The sequence below is a fragment of the Trematomus bernacchii genome, unplaced genomic scaffold (genome assembly GCF_902827165.1).
Source record: "Trematomus bernacchii unplaced genomic scaffold, fTreBer1.1, whole genome shotgun sequence".
NCBI lineage: Eukaryota > Metazoa > Chordata > Actinopteri > Perciformes > Nototheniidae > Trematomus > Trematomus bernacchii.
This window is the reverse complement of record NW_022988097.1, coordinates 3,705,829-3,730,863: the sequence shown is the minus strand read 5'-3', so window position 1 is coordinate 3,730,863 and position 25,035 is coordinate 3,705,829. Positions and strand designations below refer to the sequence as shown.

The following is a 25,035-nucleotide window of genomic DNA, read 5'->3' as shown; positions in this document are numbered from 1 at the left end:
CTCAGAGGAAAATATTTAAAGTGGACCTATCATGCTATATTTGAATAATATAGTGTAGGACCATACCTATATAAGGCATATATATATATACTATACCAAACATGCATTTTAGCCATGCCTCATTTTGCTCAATTTGCACTTTTTTAGCTCTGTTTTTTGCAAGGGCTGATTCTGTGAGAACAGCACCACCTACTGGCCTGGCATATGTACTACAGCGTCTCCAGCGCTTTCGAACGGCAATGGCCGTGGCTGTCTCCTCCTGATTGGTGGAGTTGGTCCAATAGCCGTAGCGCCACCGTCCTGACGTCAGGACAGTGTTCAAATCTGGATCAGTTTTTATCAGATCCGTTGCAGCCCCTTTTTTAGAGATTTGGGTATGGAGGAAATAGAGAGGGTTGTGTTTTTCTGACACTTGGTGAGTTCCCTGGAACACCGGGGACACATATTCATGTATAAAAGACGTACAAAAGTGCATTTTGCATGATAGGTCCCCTTTAATAATACTTCTTAGGTAAGGTAATGGAATGCAGGACGTTTAAGAGTATGTATACACTATCTTCCACCACCCCCTTGTTAGTAGGATGATAGGAAGATATTTAACTTAAGCAGTTTCTATAATTGATCTGTTTTCTGTTTCAGGATGGAAGTTTATATAGGCAGCCCCGGCGTCCGAGGCGACCTTACCTGACGGAGAGCACAGGAAGTCTACCGTCGAGCCCCTATCGACTCCCTGACGAGGAGGCCTACGAGACCACGCAGGAGTACGCCTCTTCGCGAGAACCCATCCGCAGCCGGCGCCGCCCGCGACGTAACCGCCTCAACGGACACATCTCGCAGCGTTCCACAGGCCTACGGGACTACAGCTCGCAGAGCTTCAGCCAGTCAGAGGAGGAGGAGGAAGAGGAGGAGGAGGACACTCACGGGGAGAGCACACCTTTCCTTAGTATGCAGAACATGAACATGGACCCACCCTTAACCGTGCCGGGTTACCGCTCGTCCTCCGGCGCGGACACACGGACTCACCGCGGGCTGAGTCGGCCGGGGACGCGCAGCAACGGGCAGAGCCGCGGCGCCCAGTCGCACCGCTCCAAGGCTGACAACATGCCCCTTTAAGACTCAACCCCCCCCTGCCCACCACCCACCCCTCCACCTCACACACTCCCCCTCCTCCTACACACAACCAGTGGACTAGAGACCTGCACCTAGGAGAAATATTTTTATTTTGTATAACAGACAGATATTCTAAACAAATGAAATATTTATTTTCATTTCAGCAAAAATTGTCTACTAGCTAACAGCAAAGACTTTTTTTATAACGGGGGGGAAATATTTATATGTAAAGTTTTTTGATTTACAGCATTATGAGAGATGAAAAAATAAGAGAATTACGTGCCAATTTTTTCACAAGTTAGATAAATAGAATAATATTGTGGTGCCTTTTGCTGTATGCTGAAGTCGGAGGTCCCATTGAGTTTTTGTAGCCTTTCTTATAAAGACTCCTCGTTTTTTATAGAGACCAACCCTCTTCCTCTTCCTCTTCCTCTTGCTTTGGTTTTCTCTCTGATTTGGGATCTTCCTCTTTTTTGAACTGTGATCTGATTATGTCATCATGCAATATTGATTCCTCCTGTGTTAAAGGTGTCTGTTTACATGAGTATGATCCACGCGATGCGCTCGTTCCACAGGGACATTAGTCACTGACGCAACCGGAAGTGAAGGGTAGTTTTTTCTCGGATGAATCCCATCGGCCATTCATGTTCTTGTTCGCTGCCTGTCAGTCATTTGTTGTTATTTCTGTGAAAACAAGAGTGTTAGGGAGTTGTTGAGGGGAAGTAATGTCAGATTCCTGTGTAGGTGTTCAGGGTGCTGCCATGACATTGGTGGTGGATGATGTGTGTGTGTGTGTGTTTGTGTGCCTGTATGTACATGAAGCCTCACCTTGGAAAGTGTTTGCTCCTGTCACCAATCCTCACGCTGCCAGAAGCTCCATTGCACTGTAAGACCCTCCCTCCGTGAGCAGCCATTGGCCAGGGAGCTGCCGATCCAAACCTAACCAATCCAGTTGTAATCCAGCCTGACTCTGGCCTCCCATGGACTGCCCAGCCCGCCCGTTTCCTATGCCAGCAGCTTAGAGCCGCACTGTGTCTCAGGACTTCCCCATCACATCACCGCCAAGAGACTCAAAGCAGAGAGCGCACGTCCATCCCAGTCCCAGTTCAGTCCGCAGGCCAGATCCACATCCCCTCACTCTACTTCCTGTCCGTCCGTCCGTCAGGTTTGTTGCGTTCACTCGTGGCCACGATTAAAGGAGCGTAGGATTAAAAAAAAAAAAAAACTCTTGGAATCAGAAGGGAGATTCTGTTTTTTACTTTGTGTGTGTGTGTGTAAGTGGGCATGTGTGTTGCTGATGATGAAAAAAGATGCAGAGAACTCATCTGTTCACTATGTTGTAGGGGCGTAGCTAGGAATTATGGGCCCCTTGAGAGGAGGATATTGCTCTGGGTCCCCTTTTTTTGTTTTACTTACAGTATACAAAGCTACTACTTTTCGAGCTCTCTCTAGCTGTGGGCACCATGGAATCGCCTCCACCTTTCACCCCCAGTAGCGACGGCACTGCTCTGACGGGGAAAAAGCGGGTAGAGAGCGAGTTTTTTTCTGAGACCGATTTTACTTTTTGTTTAGCTCACAGCCAAACGGTGGTATATGATAATACTGATTTCTGCATTTTGCATTCCTATACCTTTTATTGATTGAACTTCTTTTGCTTGGTCATATTGACTGAATGATCTGTTATCTGTCTGTCTCTGTCTGTCCCCCCTCCACCTTGCATCGCCCCTCGCCTCTCCACGTCTTTCTCACCCGCCTTACAGACCTTCAGAAGCAACTAGCATATGAGTTTAGGCCCCATGCTGAACAGCACAGTAACAGTAGGCTGATGACATCAGAATCTCCACCTCCGGGTTTAGACATCCTTTCAAGCTCACTAAGGATAGTGAAACTGTGTCAGATACAATACGTGTCCCTATTAGAGTTCATTTCCAATTTATTTTGTTGTTTTCTTTCTTCACACAGGAGATGCATGGATCACAGATAATGAAATTATCTTAAAAATGGCGACCAACCCCTCAGGGGAAATCATGCTAGAAATTTATATTTAAAAAAAAACATTATTTGGGTTCACGACCCAAAGTTCTGGCTAGTTTTGTCTTACTATCACTGTAATCAATCTGGGATTTGCAATGTGGAAATAGTGCAAGTGAGGGTAGTGTGCTTCTAGAGCTAGTTGAATTGTTAACACCCCCCACCCTCTTTCTCCTCACCCTGCACTCCCCCCTTTGCCCCCTTTACATGCACACATACATACCACACACCAGACACGGCTCACACATTATGAAGCACACACTGAGACATGCACACACACACACACACACACGCACACACACACACACACACACACACACACACACACGCACGCACGCACGCACACACACACACACACACACACACACACACACACACACACACACACACACACACACACACACACACAAAGCCTTTACCATGTTTGTGTTTGTCAAGAAGTTTGCCTTTGTCTTTTTTACCTCCCGACTCCCTCTCTCCTCCCTCCTCTCTCCCCCCCCCTCCCCAAACCCCTCTCCTATCACCCCCGACCCCTCTGCATGTCCTAGTGGTACTGGTAGTTGGGTGCATGGAAAAAGCAGCAAGCAAATCGTTTTTCCACTCGGTGAAAAAAATAAAAAATGTGTCTTCATTTTAACATTCAGCAATAAATCCCCTTTCTCTTCATGTCCATCATTTCTTGGAATATGCTAGAAGATTTTTTGCAAGTTTTATCAAAAACATACTACTTGTAAAAGAAGAAAAATCCAAAACCACCCCTTCATATGAAAAATAAAACTTTATTCCTACCATTTTGGAACAGTCCTGTCATCTTTGTAACTAAAAACAACTGAAGTGTGTTGTTTTTAATTTACAGTGGTTTAGAATCTGCTCTGTTTTTATAAAGAAGGAATAAAGGCAAGAAGCCAGTGCACCAAGTGCGGGGTTGCAATGATATGACCAACAGATGGCAGCGATCACCTCCCCTTTGTGCCATCAACTGGAACCTTCTGTAAGATAGAAGCAAAAAAACGATATTTAGATTAAATCCAATCGATTGTTTTACTTTTGCGAATACTATCACACTGTCAAGTCTTACTTGTTTATCAGCATTTTAGCAACACCAGTGCCTTTCCTGTTCAAATGTGTTAAATTGTCCAAAAATGAGATTATAAATAGTCAGGTTTTAGTGAAAATGCATGTGATTAGGAAGTGAGATTTGTATCTTACTGTTTTGATCTAGTTTTGGTATGTTTACACATGGCCCACTATTTTATCACATTTCATCAAGACTTTTCTAATTCTCATTTCATAAAGTTTTATATAGAATTCAAGGTAAGACATGATCAGTTATTGAAGAAAAAAAAGGTAATTTCTAGGGTGAAGAACTAAGAACAAATGGATAATGTGTTTTTGCAAAAAGACGTGCAAAGGTATTAACAGACGTGATAACAGTAGTAACATTTGTATAGCTTCTCACACACAATCTGATGGTCGTCTTTCAACCAGAAGGTCGTGGGTTCGATCCCAGCCCCTTCAGTCACATGTTGTGGATGTATCCTTTGGCAAGATACTTAACTCTGAGTGGCTCCCGGTGGCATGGTCAACAATATCTGAATGTGTGTGAGTTTTAGCTTCCTTGAGCAACTGGCACCTTGCTCTGTATGAAAAGACTGTGAGCGGGTGAATGATGACTTGTAAATGTAAAGTGCTTTGAAGGGTCGTAAAGACTGGATGAAGCGCTGTATAAGGACAGTCCATTACGATTTACAATTTCATCAAGACTTTTCTTATCTTTTTTAAATCCACAGTTTACAAAGTTCTCTTCTAGAATTCAAGGTAACACATGATGATGTATTGAATACAAAAAGTTAATTTCTAGGGTGAAGTACTCCTTTAAGAGCCAGCATTTTAGACCAATGAATACAATTGTTTATTTTTCTTAAATGACATGCAAATGTATGTGACATATTAGATTATCAAAGCTACTCTCACACTAGCTATTGACAGATCTGATGAGCACAGTGAGACTCAGCCGTGGTCTTCTTCTGTATCTCTAAATCTCGTCTGCAACCATAACAGCGTGCGCCATATCGTACTCCAGTCACATTATGTAACATTTTAAATGTATTCTAGGGCATTTTCAACCTACATGTTGACTGGAGATCGTGAAAAGATGAATGATCCCGCCCAGATGAACCAGGGATGTACTGTATATCTTATTAAAAACAATGGTGCACAGTGTAGTGATGCATCGCTCACACGTTTGGTAACAATAAGAGCACTGGTGTAAAAAACAGAGGAACACATATTTGGTTGCTTGCCAAATTACTTCACTCAACACCTGAGCTAACATCATCAACGCAAACACAACTTGTGTAAACACACACACACCCACACACACCGATAATTGACACCGATACACCAAGTAAACCAGTTTAAAGTAACGATTTTGATATTACTCAGCAACAAAGACACGACTTAATGAATCTTGCCCTGCTAATCTCTCTATTGTTATTCTGCCTTTCCTGACCCGTCTGCCACAAGCTATTTATACAAATACTCACAGCAGGTTTTCTGTGCTTTTCAAGCTCACTGAGGGATTCATTGCTTCCCTAAAAGTGATGACACATACGTTTCAGAATACCAGAGATGCAGGTATTTAAGGCAGTTGACTGCAGTAGTGGGGGGGAGGGTCCCTTGTCAGCAGCTAGACCTGTTGTATTGCTCCACAGGACCATTCAAAGAAGCAGATGGGGTTTTAGTATCGTCCGTTTGCATTGCTTTACAGTAAGGCGCCTACTTACTTACTGATAAGGTGTCTATGGAGTTAAGCTTGCATAATGAATGACGTTATTTAAAAAAAAAAATAGTTGTCATATTCTATTCCTTATAATCTTAAAATGTCTATTTATTTGAAGTAATTTTTCTGTTGTTTTGTTCGCTTGTTATTTTGTCTAGTATCCTGATTTGGATTGTCTCTCAAAGCACTTTCTAAACTGTGTGTTGAAAGTGCTATATATAAATCAAGTTATATTAACAGTAACCCAACTTTATTTAGATGTTTTTATGACATCATGATGTGGAAGACAAATCAATTACACAGGAATAGCAAACAACACATAAAGACAATATAAAAAACATAAAACATGTAATTCAATTATAAAATAAACACCAGATAATAATAATGTTACAAAAATGCTGAAATTATTATTATTTATTTTCTGTTACTTCACAACACAAGATGTAATTAAACTACACCATTTCTGGTACATTTATTGAAATCGTGGCGACAGCAGCAAAAAACAAAAGTGTATTTGTTTTACAATTTACTTCTACGTATTGATTTGCGTTGGCCGTTGGATGGCTTAACCCAATTCCTCTCATCACCTGTGCGTCATTCCTGTTTGCTCACTTTGTCAATGGGTGTATCCCTGCCTCATGCGCACACCTTACCTGTTAGTGTCTTCTTGGTAAAGGGCATTTGCAGAATTACGTTCCTTTTGTGAGGTACAGCAGCCTAATGTATGGACTGGACAGATGACCTGACTGATGACAGAAACCAGAAAAGAGAAATAATGTTGACTCAACATTAGAGAGACTTCCATCTTGTGAGAGAAGAAGTCAATCTTGATTTAATTTCTTCAAAATAAAGGGCCCATCGGATTTCTAACATGGACCACCTGCTTTGATTTTCTAAAAAAGACAAGTATTTAGTGAATTTTGGAGTCTTCACCTAAGGCAGGTAAGCAAATAAAACAGCTGACTCTTCATTTATATTAACCCTTATGCTGTGTCCGGTCTCCCGTGACCCGTTTCAAGTTAAAATTATATAATAACTACGCTCTAGTTTTTTTTATCAGAACAAGGCTTCATGATATCCTCCACAACAGCTATATAAACACCACAAAACTGATTTTGACCATTTTAGCCAAGTCTGAAGGTCTCTAAAAAAAAAAGTGTATCATTTGGTGTTCGGGTCAGGGGAGACCCAGCAGAATTGTTTTGGGTGACTCGGGGTCAAATTTGGCCCAATCAAGATTCATCTTTGACTTTAGACATTTCACATGACATGTCATTTTGGAGATAGTTTTTTCAACTTTCAATAGCCTTTATTTATTTTTCTGTCCATGTACAACTCTGGGCTTCAATGTTTCATGAACTTAGGACTTAGTGTTCTTTTTATAAGGTCCATACTTGTACTTAGGGTTTCTACTTGAACATGTTTACACGTTTTAATGTTGAAAAAAACCGAATTGTTTATTAAATACTATGACCAAGTATACCTGTATTCACCCTCTGACCTAAAAGGATTGATTTTGGCAACTTGTATCCTAAAGCAAAGTCAAAAGCAAAAATGAATTCATCAGTGGGTGGAAATTCTCAGATAGGAGGCAAATATTTTAGTGACATGGGAAGGGGAGCCATATCTTAATGTCTTATAAAACGCCATGTTTTCTCACAACAGACATGACAAAAAAAAAAACGAACTTAGTTGTCTTAACTCACAGTCTGTCTCCAGATACCCAATTGTTTGTGCACAAGCCCACAAGTCCTTTCAATGTATTTTGATTCTAAAAAACATGTACACAAATGTATTATTTGTCCACTCGAACATTCTTTTTATATCTTTGCAGTTAAATGGCAAGGTGCTTCTGTCGCTGGCGCAGAGTGTTGATCTGTGTGTGCACACCATTAATCTCCCTGGCACTGCTGCTATTCCTCATCATGGTCATGTTGTGCACGGCCATGCAGTCAGGTATCCCAAATCCTCACTTTGTTGCCCCGGGATATCTTAAGAATGAAAGCCTCGCCCCATTCCCCAAAACGTTCTGGGTTACCAGCCTGCATGGTCAAGCCATATGGAACCGCCTCCAGCTGACCAACGATCGTCGTTTCAACCCCATCCTCCACCCCAAAAAACTCACAAGGCGATTTGAAAATGGTAACTTTGAGGCCATACTGAAGAATGTTTACTCTGAAGTTACTGACTCAAACACAAACTATGACAAGCTACCACAGCAGATACAAGATTTTGTGAGCCATATGCAAAGGAGAGACTACCCTTTGCTCCTCCAGCCAGATGGAGTATGTGGAGCCGGGGCACAGGATGAGAAGGAGCCCCCTCTTCTTCTTCTGGCCATTAAGTCAACAGAACTGAATTTTAAGAACCGACATGTCATTCGACAGACATGGGGCCAGGGAGGATGGGTAGCTGGACGGAAGAGAAACAGCAATGGTGGAGGGTACGTCCGCAGGGTCTTTTTGCTGGGCAAGGAAAATACTGAGGAGTTGGGTGTGGATCTATCTGAGATACTGCAGATGGAGAGTAAACTTCATGGAGACATTCTGCAGTGGGACTTTAGTGACACATTTTTCAACCTCACCTTGAAAGATGTGCTGTTCTGGAGCTGGTTCTCAAGCTCGTGCGGCCAGACTAGCTTTGTGTTTAAAGGCGACGACGATGTCTTTGTCAACACCCCAAATATGTTGAGCTACCTAAAAGGTGAGCTAAAGAAGCCACAAGCACACGAGTCAATGAAAGACTTTATGGTTGGCGATGTCATAATTAGAGCTTTACCCAACCGAGTCAAGAAGTCTAAGTACTATGTCCCAGAAAGCTTCTACAAGGGCCAGTATCCTTTGTACGCAGGTGGTGGAGGGGTGGTGTACTCAGGCCTATTGGCCAAACGCCTACACGATGTGTCTAAAAGGGTCCACCTGTTCCCCATTGATGACGTTTATGTGGGAATGTGTATGGCTAGGCTAAATGCTGGTCCGGTCCACCACCCTGCCTTCCTTACTTTTGATTTTACCGGAAACGATGAAGACCAACTGTGTTCGTATCATGGAATCCTGTTGGTCCACAGACGTCTCCCCAACCAAGTATTAAAACTGTGGGCCAACATGAAAAACACAGAGGCACAGTGTTGGGGTGTGCCCCTGAGAGGAGGGACAAGAAGAAACACAACACTGTAAGCAAACCCCAAGTTACTTTAAAGATTCACTAAAGTTGTTGTTCAGCTGTCAGTCATAAAGAGGTGACACTGTATTACGCTGCATTTATTGTCTGCAGGCATCCATGTTCTGGGGTTATATTTAATTATCTTAAACACTGTGAAAATCCTGGGGTCCATCAACATACCAACAGACTGACCAAAAATACATAATTATTGTTTGAACATTCATTTCAGATAAGAAATATAATATGAAATACAAATTATTAATATTCTTATTATATACAAATAATTGATTTTAACTAGAGAATGTAAAGCATTACCATTCACATTATGTATTTTTTAAAGTTTAGCCAAAGTATGCACATGGGAGAAGTTAGCCTTTCTGTCAAAAGGGTTTAGGCAACAACACGATTTGGTCGAATATAAATAATCAAAACCAATAAATATCATGGTTTGGGTTAAATTAGACCCTTTCTGGCAGAATGCACTGATGGCTAACTTCTGCCATTAGCTCACCGTAAGCTAGTGGTCATATAAGACAATGTGAGGTTGAAGTAACAAAACATTCAAGTGAGCAATAACGTTTTTGTGTCCTGTGAATTCATATTTCTGGTAAGCAGAACAATATGTTATTTCCTCAAAAATGTACATACAGTAGTCTTGTTTTAAGGGCTAGTAAAATATCATATGACCTCTATTTATCTAACATATGGCCCTTGCAATTTTTGTCTCCATCTGTTCTTGTAAAGTAAAGTTATTCTAATTGTTTTTATATATATATATGTCTTGTCATACATTGTTGTACTTTCACTATTTATCTGTAATGATCCCTCCTTTGTTTTGCTATGTATCATCTTTATTTTATCTTATTCATGTACAAAAAGTATGCTCAATGTAACTATGTCAATTAAACCACTGTTGGGTTCATTTGAGTTAGAAGTGGTTTAGCCAGATCTGCAGAACGTGTATGTCATCTGAACTGAATGTGCAGCTGGTGCAGCTCCTTTAGCTCCCCTTTTTTATAAGATTTATAAGTGAAATGTCTGGCTCCATTCCAGTTACGCTTCGTAGAACGAGAACTGTCAAGCCAATGTGATGTATGACTAAAATACATTCTTGTTTATTCCTTTATTTCCTGTTCTTTCTTATCCCAATAAATATTAAATTCACCCAGTAGACTTATTTTCTTTCTGTTTAGCTAACGTTTGCTAACATTATCTACATTAGCCAAAGTTTGCTAACATTAGCAAACCAGCGCTATAACAAGTAATTGTGTAGTACAAACAATTGTAAAAGTGACGTGCTGATATGAGAGCAAAACGTAGAAACTATATATAATATATATATTGTCGAGATATTTCCAGTGGTATGAATTCATATACATTGACTTTGGTATTGTAATTGGGTTAAAATGTGGGACTATCAAGTAACAGTCTGAATAAGGGACTTAAAATATTAAAAGATTATTTAGGATCGAAGTTCTTCATCCACATCATGTTATTTCACAAGTGTCCTTATAATGCAAAATGTAGCAACAGTTTAAGTTAAGCACTCAGCACCTGTCTGCATTTAAAGCATGTTGACTTACACCTAGTGAGCATCCTGCATCAGAAAGAACGTCCTGTAAGACTGGTTTCACTGGAATTTCAATCATGCTTTTTTTTTTTACTTCCAAGTATTGTGAGCTCATTTGAGTGGAATTTACACATGTATACATATAGTAATTTTGGACGTGAATTTTCATGCTTCAGGGGAAATGTTTCAAGAAGAGATAACATTCTTTACAAAGAGAAGATCTATTTCAAAACGTTCATTATTACACAAACCAAAATCAGAGAACGGGTAAGGAATGTCAGATGATGCACAAAGCGATCACAATGGCAGCTTATTAAGTACAACAGCTTGAGGTCAACTCAAATTAATACAAAGAGCGGCAAAAGTCCAAACAATGGCCTCCTGAGGAACAGCAAAACTGTAAGGGTGTTACACCTCACACCCAACTCCTAAACTAACAGAATAACCATGTAAGTGCTCCGTCATTAGTGAGGAGGTTTTGAGTATTTCATTGTTGTGAGTGTCTAACGGTATGAATCTATGAACAGTTCACATCTACATTATCCTGCATAGGAACGTTATGACCCGTTATATTGGTGATCAAGTAAAGGCTGCACTAGAGGTCCTTTTCAGTAAGACACTGAAAGTACAGTAGAAAGTGATGATGAAGTAATACAGCATTCTTTTTCAATTTCAGGTCAAGTTTGATATTGCATATTTCCAATTTTTCTTAAGCATATAACATGTTGAATCGGCCGGGTGTCGACCGTGAAAGGCCAAATAAGGCGTGTCACGGCCGAGGGTTCGGGACACACCAAATTGACTTTGGGCGACAAGGAACGCGTTGTCGCTAGACAACGCAAGACGGCCGAATACGGCCTGGTGTGTCAGGGCCTTAACAAGCAAAACTTATTTCGTTCCATCAAAAGATCAGTGTGTGGATTTAATTCCCCCATGTATTAAATGTTGGGTTCTTAAACACTTCACAAACCCAGCACAATCTACCGCTTCTTCAGCCATGTGGATTCTTGAACCAAGTTAAGACTGCCACTTCAACACGCAAAAGGCCCAAGTTCGAAAACACAATTCTTAGTTTTAGGTGATTATACACTCTGGAAAACAGTTATGAATATTATAATTATTTTCTGCTCTACATTCTTAACACTGGTCCTTTAAATACAAGTCCGTTCAATGAAGCGTCAACAACAGGCTACCTAGAGCGAGCAGTTGCATGAGGATCGAGGTTTCAGATCATCATCATCACTTAGTCAGCGATATCAGCAGGGTGCTGACTCATGATTTATTTTACAGCTCTCCTGATTGTCCGTGTCCTCCTCATCTCTGCCACTACGAACCATTTTCTGTCCTTTTCTCTTTGCCATCTTCTTCTTCCTCATCACTGTCCTCCTCCTCGCTCTCAATGTACTGGTAGTTATTGCGGTTGGTGTTTACAAAAAGGTCGCTCTCGTCATCCTCAGAGTCACTAAAGTCTTCTTCGTCTTTATCCCCCGTGTCCTCTCTCTTTTCCTGCCCTTTTTGAGTCTTTTGCGGCTCCAGTGGCTCCTCTGTGAACCCCTGCGGCCTGAAGGGAGTAAAGGAAACACAAAACAACTCAGTTACTCTTGACAAACTGTGTGTGTGTGTGTGTGTGTGTGTGTGTGGTGTGTGTGTGTGTGTGTGTGTGTGGTGTGTGTGTGTGTGTGTGTGTGTGTGTGTGTGTGTGTGTGTGTGTGTGTGTGTGTGTGTGTGTGTGTGTGTGTGTGTGTGTGTGTGTGTGTGTGTGTGGTGTGTGTGTGTGTGTGTGTGTGTGTGTGTGTGTGTGTGTGTGTGTGTGTGTGTGTGTGTGTGTGTGTGTGTGTGTGTGGTTGTTTTCCCACTTACCAGAGCTGCTGTTTCTGCAGGTTCTGAATGTGATCTTTGTAGAGAATGAAGCTGATCTCTGCCTTCACCTTCTCTCCTTCCTCAATGGGATCCACGATCACATAGTCACCTTGGGGATTAGAAAGCAGACATATATGAAATATGAACCAAAAAATAAATCTCATTAAAAATAGAATGAAAGAGATTTTTCTTTGAGCCCGTACTCACTAATTCCTACCCACGCTAGTGACTGATATTGCACATTTAGTTTGGATTTTATATCTATTCTCTTGTAAAAGCCCTAATTACAAAACAGCATTTTTTTTAAAAGCCACAGACAAGCTAAATATTGAGTCAACACAGGTAAAGACATTGTGTTAGCATATGTAAGCATTATACATTTTCAAAAACTCTGATAGTATATGAAAATATATACCGCAGGGGGTTCTCTAGAAAAATAAAGTATAGATGAGAGCAACGCTAACGTCACTTCCGGGCGAAATTAAGGCCCCATGTCACTTCCAGGCGAAATTAAGGCCCCATGTCTTAAAGCTGACGAGTTATATATTGCACCTCAAACGACACAAATCCCAAGTTACGGTTTCTTTACTACCTCTACAGAAAAAAAAAGACATTAAAAGAAATGATATAATTCAGAAATCCCAGTTTAAGTGTTAGCCCAGTTTAGACAAAACCCTGTATACCCATTGTTTAGCTACAATACAGGATCAAAACTTTACAAATCCTTATGATATTGCAGGATTTTGAAATAGATCTATGAATTGCTATTAGCAATATCGAGCAGTTACTTTATGAGTGGATCACATCACAACAGCTTTTTGAGCTTTTTTGATGACTGAGCTCTGTAATGATCTATATTTTCAATCTAAACATCCATCACTTACCTTAGTCTAATATAGCTAAGAAACCGTTTTTATTGGGTCAACAGTTGACAGTAAAAATATATAGTAAAGCTAGGGTATAATACTAGAGTATTGCGTTTATGTCCTAATTTTTCAGTGTTCATAGTGCAAGCTCATTTTGATTTTGTTCAGAACCTAACATTACACTCAACTCATTTGGTTATTGCTGTAACTTTAATCATGAAATACACGTCACAATGTGTGTTGAGTTTGTTATTAGCAGTTGATTGGTGTAGATGTTATGGCACCCTTGCTGTAGTATCGTAAGTAAGGGTGCCTGTGAGACACATACATTCTCTTCTGTGTCTTTTGCTCAAGTGTTTGTGAACCCCGGACTTACCTCTCTTGATCCAGAGGTTCTTGCGGAACTTGGGGGGCATGCTCACCAGGAACGTCACGCCCTGCGCCGTGACAGCTTCATGGAGGTTGTTACCACGGCTACCAGTAACCTACACGTGGCAAAGGAGGGAGACAGAGTGAGGATAGGGTCTTGCATCGATGAGGGTGGTTATTTACAGTCAGTGCGTTAAATACAAAGCAGTCTTCACACAGTTCACCTTTACTATCTGCTGGTTCTCTGTGGGAATGACAAAGTCTCCAAGAACTTCCTTCACAACATGCTTGCGTTTGGTGGCCTGTGACATTATCAAAGGTGAGCTTCAGGTTCCTCCACCAGCTGAGAAAAGAGAGTTTAAAGTAATGGGTAGCATTAATTCATCATTATGATATATTATTTATTATAAGTTAAGCAACCCAGTAGTATATAAAGTAATTCAAATAAACCCAACGTTTACCACTTTTCACTAAGTGCATCATTGGAAGTTATATCATTTAGAAATAATCATAATTCAAACATGTGTAATATGTGGTGCTTAATTGGGCCATTCTGCATAATGAGTACTTTTACATTTGGTACTGAAAGTATATTTTGATGGTAGTACTTTTTTACTTTTACTTAAACAATTGTAAAAAGCAGTAGGCCTACACTGAAGTATTGCTACTTCTACTAAAGTAAATCGTCTGAGAACTTCTTCCACCTCAGGTTAAGTAGACAAACTATAACAGGAGGTTTGACTAACAGCAATATAAAAAATGAAAACTGACAAGGTAACATGAAAACAAGCTAAGCAAACACAAACTAGACACCGGTTAGCTTGGCAGCTGTTAACCGCTGCGATTTCAATGATGGACAAATAACAACACTTCATATTCCCTAAATCTTTTGTGCTAGCTGCTAAGCGTAACGTAAGAAAAAAGCTGTTTTCCTACTCTACTAATAACAGAACTAGTGCCTTATGAGAGTAAGCTAACATTAGCTATCTCAAAACATAGCTCAGGTTCAACAGCGATAGCAGGTTACATAAATACCTTGAAAGAAAGAAAAGAGTAATTGTGCCTCTGTAAGGAAGGCAGTGTTTAAAGGCAGCTCGACAGCAGCTGGGATTCACGAAGAGATGAATTTATCTGTAACTTAAAGCCGAGCCACATGCGTTTCTGTTTTCTTGCTTCACTGAATGTTACACTTCCGGTGTCAAGCTCTCCCCTTTCAAAATAAAGGTATGCAATTAGAATTACACTTGGACTTTCAGATAAAAGCCAATCAATAAAAAAAATACATTCATTTGTTATTACCTTTCTGACTAATAGTAACTAATAAGGTCAGATAATTGTTCAAAAAAGATGGGGGATATTTTTCTTCCATTGCAGTGCTTTTGCATTGTGGGAAATAGAGTTTTTTTCCTTTTCTCAGTTTGTGGAACATTCAAGATCAATAGCATTCAGGTTACCAACTGTTCTCACACAATTCCCAAGGTAAAAATGTTTCTTTGTGAATGTCAAATGTTATCTATTTTGTACTTACATTGGCCAAATCCTTGTTAAATACAGAAGAAATCCACAAACACACGTATTCAACACAATCTTAGTGGATGTTTATATAATTTTCTCTACGAAAATGTGATCTTTGCAGTTTATGAATAAGGTTAATTATACAGTTGAATTCAATCACAGTTAAATGTGATGTTGTATTCGTTTGCATTATCAATTGATTCAAATGAAATGTGTGGTTCAAGTGCATATAGGGGAAAAAAACTGTACACAAAGAATTGGATTCCACACTTTTTTATTCAACCTCCATTCAAGTGTGACTGTCTTACAGCAGTTTTTACAATTTCATTGCAGTTACGATCGGAGCATATGTGCATATGGTAAAACTCCCATCTTTCAAAACTCCAGTACTAAATAGCATTAGCATGAACACTGTTAAAAACATCAAAGAAAACCCCCAAGACAGAATACTAACTACAATATTGCACGCTCTTCATCAAACTAGAAATCAGTTACTGTGAGGAAAATTGAGTTAAAAACCAAAACTGCATACAACACAGCAACCACTATGACCTGCAGGGCAAACGGAATAAAATCTGCACAAATACTTTACTTTAAAATAAGGATCAAAGTCCTAAGAAAAGCTAGCTTTATTAGAGCTGGTATACTTTTAGTAAACTGACACGAGGTGTGAGGTATGAGGTATGAGGTATGAAGATGTGAGTTTGGTTTAACGGAAAAATAACATCAGTAGGACTTTACGCGCGTGTGTGTGTGTGTGTGTGTGTGGCATTACTATACTTGTGGGGACCTACATCTGTTTACCCAGTCACGTGTGGGGACTCGCCTCCCTTATGGGGACAAAATGGAGGTCCCCATGAGGGGAATCATTAATTTTAGGGTGAAGACTTGGTTAGGGTAAGGGTAAGGGTAAGGGTTAGGGTTAGGGTTAGGGTTAGGGTTAGGGTTAGGCATGTGTTGGTTATGGTTAAGGTTAGGATAAGTCTCCAGGAAATGCATGCAAGTCAATGTAATGTCCCCTGAAGTGATGTATACATGGTGTGTGTGTGTGTGGTTGTAATCATCATGTGTTTTTGATCAATTGTGTGTGAGTGTGTGTATATTGGGTGTTGGTGGTTTAGTTGACGACAGCAGATGAGCACATCTTGTTGATCCCACACGCATTGGACCCCCTGTAGAGGTAGTAGTAACCCTGTGTGAGAAAAGAGAGAGAGAAACAAATACACATGTAAAAAAACCCTCATTAGTTTTGTACAGCATCCCAAATCAAGAAATTCTGCCGATCATTTAATTAAAAAAATCAGAATTTGGTTTCCAATTGCTATATTTCCAAAAATAATAAATACATATTTTTTTCACTCTGTCTCTAATCAACAAAGACTGTAAGAAGGTGAGGTTGTCTTACCTGCTCTCCATAATCCTCTCCCCAGCTGTTTTTGATGGCCCAGAATGGGATATTTTTACCTGAAAGCACAGAAACTTTATTACACCAGTAGTAAGTGGGTATATGAGGAAAAAAACGGAACAAAAACTCTTACGTTCTCCGTATCCCACCATCAGCACAGCGTGGTCGATCATCCAGGAGTTGCAGAAGATCTTCATAGGGTGAGACACACCCTTCTTGTAGAACTGCGGGAATGTAAAAGACAAAATGTGGTTGCATGTCGACGATCACATAAGGTGCAATTTGACATGATGTTATCTTTTGATGTATCATGTAGATAGAGGTGATGGCAGTGGTGGACAGAACTGCTTACCTGCATGGCGAAGGCATTCAGTGCAACAGAGACGGGTCCATTCTCAGCCAGCCAAGCTGCAATGTCTGTCAAAATATAATAAACACGTAGTCCATTGAATAGCTCTTTGTTACCTATTGTTACACAGCAAACTGATCAAGTAACAATAAATAAACCTGCAAAATCAACACCTACTCATTTCCACTTCCACTTATTTCAGTCATATTTTCATTTGACCTTTATCAATGCTTTGACCTAAGATACAAAATGAAAATGTCAGTAATTCTGATAATTAAGTACTTAGGGTTAGGTACTTAAACATTTAGAAAGTGAAATAAACATGTGACAGGTAGAGTGTATTTAATGTTTTATATAGATCTACTCTACAACTAGAGCAAACTCTTTCCCATATCATGTCTACTTCTAGTTTTTTTATTTTGCTTTGAAAAGATTTGATCCAAAATAAATGTTCTGAAATTTAGGTTCAGATTACTTCTCGACTGAGCTTTGAATATAACTATTTAAGCCAACTAAATAGTATTTATTATAGGTTGGAAGTTTTCATCCAGAACCCTCAACATAATTGTTTTGCCGTTTTCAGATCAATCGTTTTTAGGATATTCAAATATAAAATGATTCTTTTCTGAAGCCACAGACTGTATGTCGTTATTCCCTCTCTACAGGCTCAGCCCACTCACCCTTCTCGTCCTTGGACAGCTCCACAGAGCTGTTGATGTAGGCGGCCACCTTCATGCTGGTGAAGTCACAGCTCTGCTTCTTGCCGGTGTAGGAGTAGTCTGTTTCTGTCTCCAGGCCACCTAAACAACACATGCAGGGTAACAAAGTGAAAAGCTTGCACACAGTATTAGCATTAATCACAAGAACACTTCTGCAGGGTGTTTAGATTAGCCGTGGGATGATGAAAACCTTTAATGTCCTGATTATTCTGACAATGAGAGTTGTGATTCACAATATCATTATTTATTCAAATGAGTGTCTTCTAAAAATGACATTAAAGTGGACCTATCATGCTATATTTGAATAATATAGTGTAGGACCATACCTATATAAGGCATATTTATACTTTTTTTTTTTCAAAATACCAAACAGATCATGCATTTTAGCCATGCCTCATTTTGCTCAATTTGACCATTTCTAGCTCTGTTTTAGCAAGGGCTGATTCTGTGAGAACAGCACCATCTACTGGCCTGGCATATGTACTACAGCGTCTCCAGCGCTTTCGAACGGCAATGGCCGTGGCTGTCTCCTCCTGATTGGTGGAGTTGGTCCAATAGCCGTAGCGCCACCGTCCTGACGTCAGGACAGTGTTCAAATCTGGATCAGTTTTTATCAGATCCGTTGCAGCCCCTTTTTTAGAGATTTGGGTATGGAGGAAAATAGAGAGGGTTGTGTTTTCTGACACTTGGTGAGTTCCCTGGAACACCGGGGACACATATTCATGTATAAAAGACGTACAAAAGTGCATTTTGCATGATAGGTCCCCTTTAAACAACGTAAAATTAAGATCCATTTCAGTGTAAAACAAACAATCTTAAATATATATTTTCTGTTTTTCACCTTCACTACAGTGATAGTTTATAGCTTAGACTAAAACTATTAATGGAAATATATAAAGATATCAGGGTTTTTTCTAGAAAAATACAGTATGACGGCAATATTGTGGCGCTGATCTTGTATATATATATATATAAATTATAGATATATCAATTATCGCGAGAACATGACGCCCGTCTACAAGATGGCGCCGCAGACGTAAACAACAACAGGATGTTGGAGGTCCATAAAAACAAAGCTGTCTATGCCGTCTGACGGTCTGTTTGACACGATTTTCCTATTTCTGGAGTAATTGTATTGTTTTTGACGAACAGAAATATGGTTAGTAAAAGTAAAAGTATTGGGTATTTGAAGCTTAAATATTTCATCTCAAGTCTTTCTTACCCAGCTTCTCTATAGCTTCGTAAGCGTTGGACGGCAGCCCTCCTTTGCACGCCTGGTCCAGCCCATCACAGTCAACCAGCTCTGAGAAGGACAACCAAATAAACCAATCAAAACATGACCTATATCTCGTAATATAAAGAAAGAGGTTTTTTTGAGAAGGAGCAAAATATAAAATGATTGTATTGTTTGTGTCTGTTTGGGACTGTGCACGTGTGTGTGTGTGTGTGTGTGTGGTGTGTGTGTGTGTGTGTGTGTGTGTGTGTGTGTGGTGTGTGTGTGTGTGTGTGTGTGTGTGTGTGTGTGTGTGTGTGTGTGTGTGTGTGTGTGTGTGTGTTACCTTGTTCAGAGAGGGACAGCAGCGTTCCATTTTTCAGGAACCACTGGCCTTCGATGTTGCCTGTCACAGAAAATGCCCAGCAGGATCCACACATACCCTGCGACACAAACAAACAGAAACACACACTCCAATCAGCAGGAAGTGGGCAGGAGGTGTAATGTATTCATGTTCCCCTGTTAATTAGGGTGACTCACCTATAATTCAACCTACCTGGTTCTTGATGGAACTGACAGCCCCGTGATCCCGCCAATCCCAGCTGGCAGGGGCGGGACCTCGGGCAGGAGGAGCCGGTTTCATTAGTCGGTGAAGATTCCCTTGACTCAGCAGCGGGTTCAAGTATGCAGACTGGAACTCTTCCTCTGGAGGAAAACAGAAGAAGAGCAGACACACTTTAGTGTTACTCAAGAGGATATCTTGGTGGAGAAGCTGATACAACACAAGAAAAGCAGAAGGGGCCTTTCCTCACTGGAAACTGTGTTGAAATACAAGTATACAAGTGTACACACACACACACACACACACACACACACACACACACACACACACACACACACACACACACACACACACACACACACACACCACACACACACACACACACACACACACACACACACACACACACACACACACACACACACACACACACACACACACACACACACACACACACACACACACACACACACACACACACACACACACGTACCAGTCAGGTCGCTGAACTTGGTGACTCCATACTCGGCTGAGCCTTGATCTAAAGTCTGCAGCTTCTCAGCGGTCTTCAGGTTCTCGTGGAAGACAAACAGACGATAATCTGCCTCTGCAGGATCATAGGTGAAATCAAGACACATTTTTAAAGGGATTCGAAGACATTCAAAGACTTTATTACGCAGAACAGCTCTTGGCAATACAAATCTTAAGTGTCAGTCTCCTCCAACAATGAAACATCGGTATGATTGAAAGATTTGGCCTTTAACAGTCAAACACTCCGGCCTGGTTATTTATATGGTACATGTTATGTGACAGGTGTAAACACCCTGGGGTTTTGACAGGACACACAATTCTGGATGCAAAGCAACACATCAAATATCCTGTGACCCTCTCTTTTAGTAATTTTTTGAATGTGTTGGAGTCCTTTTAACTCCATTATAATAAATACATGTGTATACCAATAAACAAGAAATCCACAAAGATGTTTAAGATGAAATCCAAGGTATAGAGTGGTGAAGTCCCTCCCCTTCTGGTGGACCTCCATGGGACCTTATTTCGGAAAAAGTATGTATTGAAGTCAATGGAGAGAGAAAGATTATCTTTCGATCCCGTTTGAATTGTGCCACGAATTACACATATGATGTTTGTCAATTTAAAAAATCATTTCCATGTCAAAAAAGTCTTATATTTCAACAGTTTTACGACAAACTGTGACTTTTTTGACATGGAAATGATTTTTTAAGATTGACAAACATCATATGTGTAATTCATGGCACAATTCAAACGGGATCGAAAGATAAGTTTTCTCTCTCCATTGACTTCAATACATTATTTTTCCGAAATAAGGTCCCATGGGTCGGAAGTAGATGGGCGTGACTTCGCCACTCTATAACTTCAGCCTTATATGTCTATTTTCCAACAACCAGTTAGTCCTTATTTCATCTTTAATAGTTTTTTTATTATGTGCCACAGATTGAGATATAAACACCTCCTTTGTCCACGTCATTTTGAAATGTCTTATTTGGGATTTGTTGGTGAGATGCTTATAAGCCATTGGTACACAGGATGTATTTATTCCACAGGCGCTGAATGGATGTGGGATATTAAGCCTTATGTTTAGTCTTTCATACTGGGGTTTTTATTGCTTCAAAGACTCAAAGGTTTTGTTTGTCATATGCACAAAGGCAACAGCATAGTTGTTGGCAATCTAAATCTAAAGTCCTGTTATATTTATTGTATAAGTGATATTATATGTTGGTCTTTGTCAACAGTTTTCATGTCTCTCTGTAATTTAAAAGCATCTGTGATTACAGTTAGAAAGCTAATGATGTTTTGCTTTGTACATTATCTGTGTAGTCTTTCTACGAGTGGGCTGTGAGCACACAAAGGCGGCAGGTTGTGTAAACAGGAAGGAATATGCACATTGCAATGTTTGTGGTGTATAATACATTAGTGTCAGTCCCTCACCCTCCTGGCTGCTGTAGTCCTTGTTGTATTTGACCATGAACTCTTTGAACTGGCCCAACAGCTCCACAGAGTCCTAGCAGATAAAGAGCAGACAAACAAACACACAGAATAAACAACACACCTTTTACCTCATCTCAAATTCAGTGAATGGACCACTTGAGTATAAAAGACACTAAAGATTAATTAAAAAAATGACATTTAGACATCACTATGAAACTTCCTCAATGTATTACTTTTGTAAAGACAGTTATATTTTGTATTATACGTTTTTTTAAGCGTTATTTTTAGATATAAAGGAATTATTATTAAATATGTGCTAATTTGCTTACATTTCCATAATAGAAATATGAATATCGGATAAAGCCAGGATGAACATTTTTGTTTATTTAGTCGACATATTACAGTAAAATGTTGTGAGGAGGGCATTCAAGAAATGTTGTATAATTGTATCAGAAAATACTATCAACGGTCTTTAAACAAATCCATTTTCAGTATGTTTTAGAAACTAAATGTTCTTTAAATCAGACTATAAAGGATTTAGATCTAATTCCTCTGTAAACTTTTTACCTCCAGAGGCTGGCTGGTTGATGCATCGACGATGTTGTTTGTCTCTTCTTGTTGAACTTCAACTGATGAGAAAGACATCAGGACATGTTATGAGTCAGTATGCAGAACATCTTAATTAATGTGTCAATGTGTATTCTTCATTAGATTATTTCTATTTTTTGTAATCATTTTCTTGAAATGTATATAAAATATGCACTTGACCTGATAACTATGTAATAAAACCCATGAATGTAATGACTTAATGAATATTGTATAGATAATGTTCTGATTTATAATGTAGTAACATTTCAGGTAGCAGATGTTGACATATTTTGAAGGATAATATAATATTTTTAAAATAATTTTGTTAAATTCCTTATATTGTCAAAAGGTATAAGACTATCGGTAAACATGTTTTGTTACAACATCAGCCAGGACATTGCATTTTTTATAACACTTTTGATTAGGTCAAGTGCAAACATTCATGACATTTTTTAGGAGTTTATAACATTATTGCGGGTCTAAAACACCATTTAAAAGGTTATTTAACCACTTTTTAGAGCCACAGTTACCCTGGAACATACTGCTAATAAAACTTGTGTTGACTGATCAATGTCAAAGGTCAAACTCACCTTTAGGCTGGCACTTCTGCTTGAGCAGAGTGGAAGTGCCCTGCCAGGGAATGTCCCACACTTCAAACAAACACACCTCCGTCTGACATAAACATGAAACGTCACAAGACAGAGATATAAGTGGTTAATTAACATGATAGGTTTTCAAATACAGTGTATATTTGAACTGTTTCGATTATTAAATAAGTAGAATAATCTGTTTAGCACGATGCAGCCTAATCTCCCTTTAGATCATCTGTTTTTGACACCTGTATAAAGGCTGTTTTTAAAAATGGGAATGGATCGTCCCTCTAAAGTAAAAAGGAAACAAAGAAGTGTATGTGTTAGTGCTGTGTATGCATGCCTCTGGCTTGCATACACAGCACTAACACATACACTTCTTTGTTGCATAAAGCATTAGCAAGCTTGGGTTCACTTGAAGTCAAACTCAAGTCACAAGATCATATGACTGGTGACATATCTGCTGATTAAACACTACAAATAAAATACCGCTCTGCAAAATATATGAAAACACAATCAATCAAATAATCAATAAAAAAATACATCATTACGTCTTCTTATATAACCATGACAATGAATAACTTTGTCTTACTTAACACACACACACATACGCACACACACACACACACACACACACACACACACACACACACACACACACACACACACACACACACACACACACACACACACACACACACACACACACACACACACACACACACACACACACACACACACACACACACACCACACACACACACACACACACGCAGACAACCTTGAGTTTCTGTAACTCGGGATAGAAGTCACATGTCCTGAGCATGGTGGATTTCTTGCATTGAGTGTTACTCAGTTCCACTGTGATGGAGTAGCGGATACCCTTGACAAGCTGAAAAGGGGACAAATGCACACAGACAGTGGTCAATTGTAATGTACAAACAGGGAAAAAATACTTCAATAAGAGAATTAATTCAGATATAACTCTAATAGTGGTAACGCCTAGTTTACGAGTGGCTATTCAATATGTGTGTATTTGAATGTCATTTACCAGACACTAGTGATTTTTACTGTTGTTTCTGGATGCTTCCATGCTGTATGGAGAGACTATGGTGGCCCATACTGAACAGTGATATACAAAGGCAGGTTGTACTGCACAAATGGATAAGGCAATTTGGTTGTAGTGTCAAGTCAGGTGTATTTCAAACAAATGACTTCCGGGCATAATGAAAATAATGAGGGGAAAATGCTGCTAGTAACCTTTCTCTGTAGCCTATGCTTTACAGAAAGTGAAAAGATTAAAATAAATCACAAACTCAATGAGAAGTCTGTGAAAGATAAAACTAAAAGCATATTTTATTTTTTATTGTATACCTCTACGTAAGGAACATTTATAAGGCAGACGAGTTTAGGCCATTATTTTGAAGGTAAGTCAGCGTATTTCCGGTCTTTGTTTAGCTAACTCTTGCTAGCGTGACGCAGTTTGAAATGGCCCTATTAGGTGATGTTGTTTACAAAAGATGGAGAACATATAACTCTTACTACAATGTCAAAAATCAGTATACAGACGACCAATAACAATTGCAACAGTTTGTTATGACAAATGATGACGATACAATGCCGTAATTAATTTAACATGTAAATATTGTAACAAATAACCCGTGTGTGCACCTGTTTGGTGGCCGAGAGGAGCCTGCTGACTTTGCGGAGGTGCATGGCGTTGGAGCCCTGGTTGTAGCGCTCCTCCGCGAACTGCAGAGCCTTCTTCAGCCCAGCGTCGGACTCATGCAGCCGGACGGGAGAGCCTGGAGGCCCGATCAGGGGCCGGTCCATGTCCTCACCGAGCCCGAGGACCGAGCCCTGCACGGCGGCCAAGGCCAGCCACAGGATTACCGGACAGCCGAAACCGACCATCATGATGGTTTCGGTGTATTGTCAGAAAAAAAAGTTCAGATTAAAAGATAGATGTGATGTTTTCCTTAGCTGACGAATCAATTTCAAACTCGTAAAAATCAGCAGTGGTTATACAAGAGGTTTAGCGTTGTTGCCAAAGAAAACAGGACTGAGGATGTGGGAGGAGACAGAGTAATAACAGGCGGGGTGTGTTCAAGAGAAGTACACACACGATTTAACAGTGTTGCAAATCCGTAATAACAGATACAGATACAACATTACTTTAACATCAAAAGGACTACAAAACAAATTACCTGGTTATCATATATATTAGTGACATGGTAAAGCAAAAATACATTTTAAACATTTGCTATTTAAATGGTTATATTTGATTTTACCACAAAATGTGAGGCAATCCCTACCTTTTGAAATAAATTCGGACACAATAATAAAGTGTATTCTTTTAAAATCTAGATAACGCACTTA

General features: G+C 39.7%; 3 protein-coding genes and 1 pseudogene across 4 annotated transcripts; 2 read left to right on the top strand and 2 right to left on the bottom strand.

Annotated features, from left to right (window-relative positions):
- Positions 1–3,418, top strand: part of LOC117474987 — a 42,383-nt pseudogene extending 38,965 nt beyond the window's left edge.
- Positions 3,419–6,639: 3,221 nt separating this feature from the next.
- On the top strand, positions 6,640–9,348 carry LOC117475049 (N-acetyllactosaminide beta-1,3-N-acetylglucosaminyltransferase 2). Its single transcript, XM_034121111.1, has 2 exons — positions 6,640–6,865; positions 7,758–9,348. Exon 2 carries the CDS (start codon positions 7,762–7,764, stop codon positions 9,097–9,099), a length of 1,338 nt encoding a protein of 445 aa, XP_033977002.1. The 5' UTR covers positions 6,640–6,865; positions 7,758–7,761; the 3' UTR covers positions 9,100–9,348.
- A 1,207-nt stretch (positions 9,349–10,555) lies between these two features.
- On the bottom strand, positions 10,556–14,953 carry eif1ad (eukaryotic translation initiation factor 1A domain containing). The gene is made up of 5 exons (XM_034121112.1): positions 14,786–14,953; positions 13,975–14,093; positions 13,758–13,866; positions 12,516–12,624; positions 10,556–12,216 (listed from the first exon to the last, which is right to left on the bottom strand). The coding sequence occupies exons 2-5, from the start codon at positions 14,059–14,061 to the stop codon at positions 11,982–11,984; spliced, it is 540 nt and encodes a 179-aa protein (XP_033977003.1). The 5' UTR covers positions 14,062–14,093; positions 14,786–14,953; the 3' UTR covers positions 10,556–11,981.
- A 569-nt stretch (positions 14,954–15,522) lies between these two features.
- Positions 15,523–24,737, bottom strand: ctsf (cathepsin F). Of its 2 annotated transcripts, XM_034121110.1 has the most exons (14): positions 24,328–24,736; positions 23,438–23,548; positions 22,657–22,738; positions 22,046–22,107; positions 21,479–21,551; positions 20,007–20,120; positions 19,508–19,656; positions 19,298–19,394; positions 18,961–19,041; positions 17,700–17,819; positions 17,023–17,087; positions 16,804–16,894; positions 16,671–16,729; positions 15,523–16,457 (listed from the first exon to the last, which is right to left on the bottom strand). In XM_034121110.1, exons 1-14 carry the CDS (start codon positions 24,571–24,573, stop codon positions 16,383–16,385), a joined length of 1,425 nt encoding a protein of 474 aa, XP_033977001.1. In that variant the 5' UTR covers positions 24,574–24,736; the 3' UTR covers positions 15,523–16,382. The 2 variants fall into 2 exon arrangements, with proteins under 2 accessions (XP_033977001.1, XP_033977000.1); XM_034121109.1 differs by having other exon boundaries at positions 16,671–16,894; positions 24,328–24,737.
- Positions 24,738–25,035: the final 298 nt, after the last annotated feature.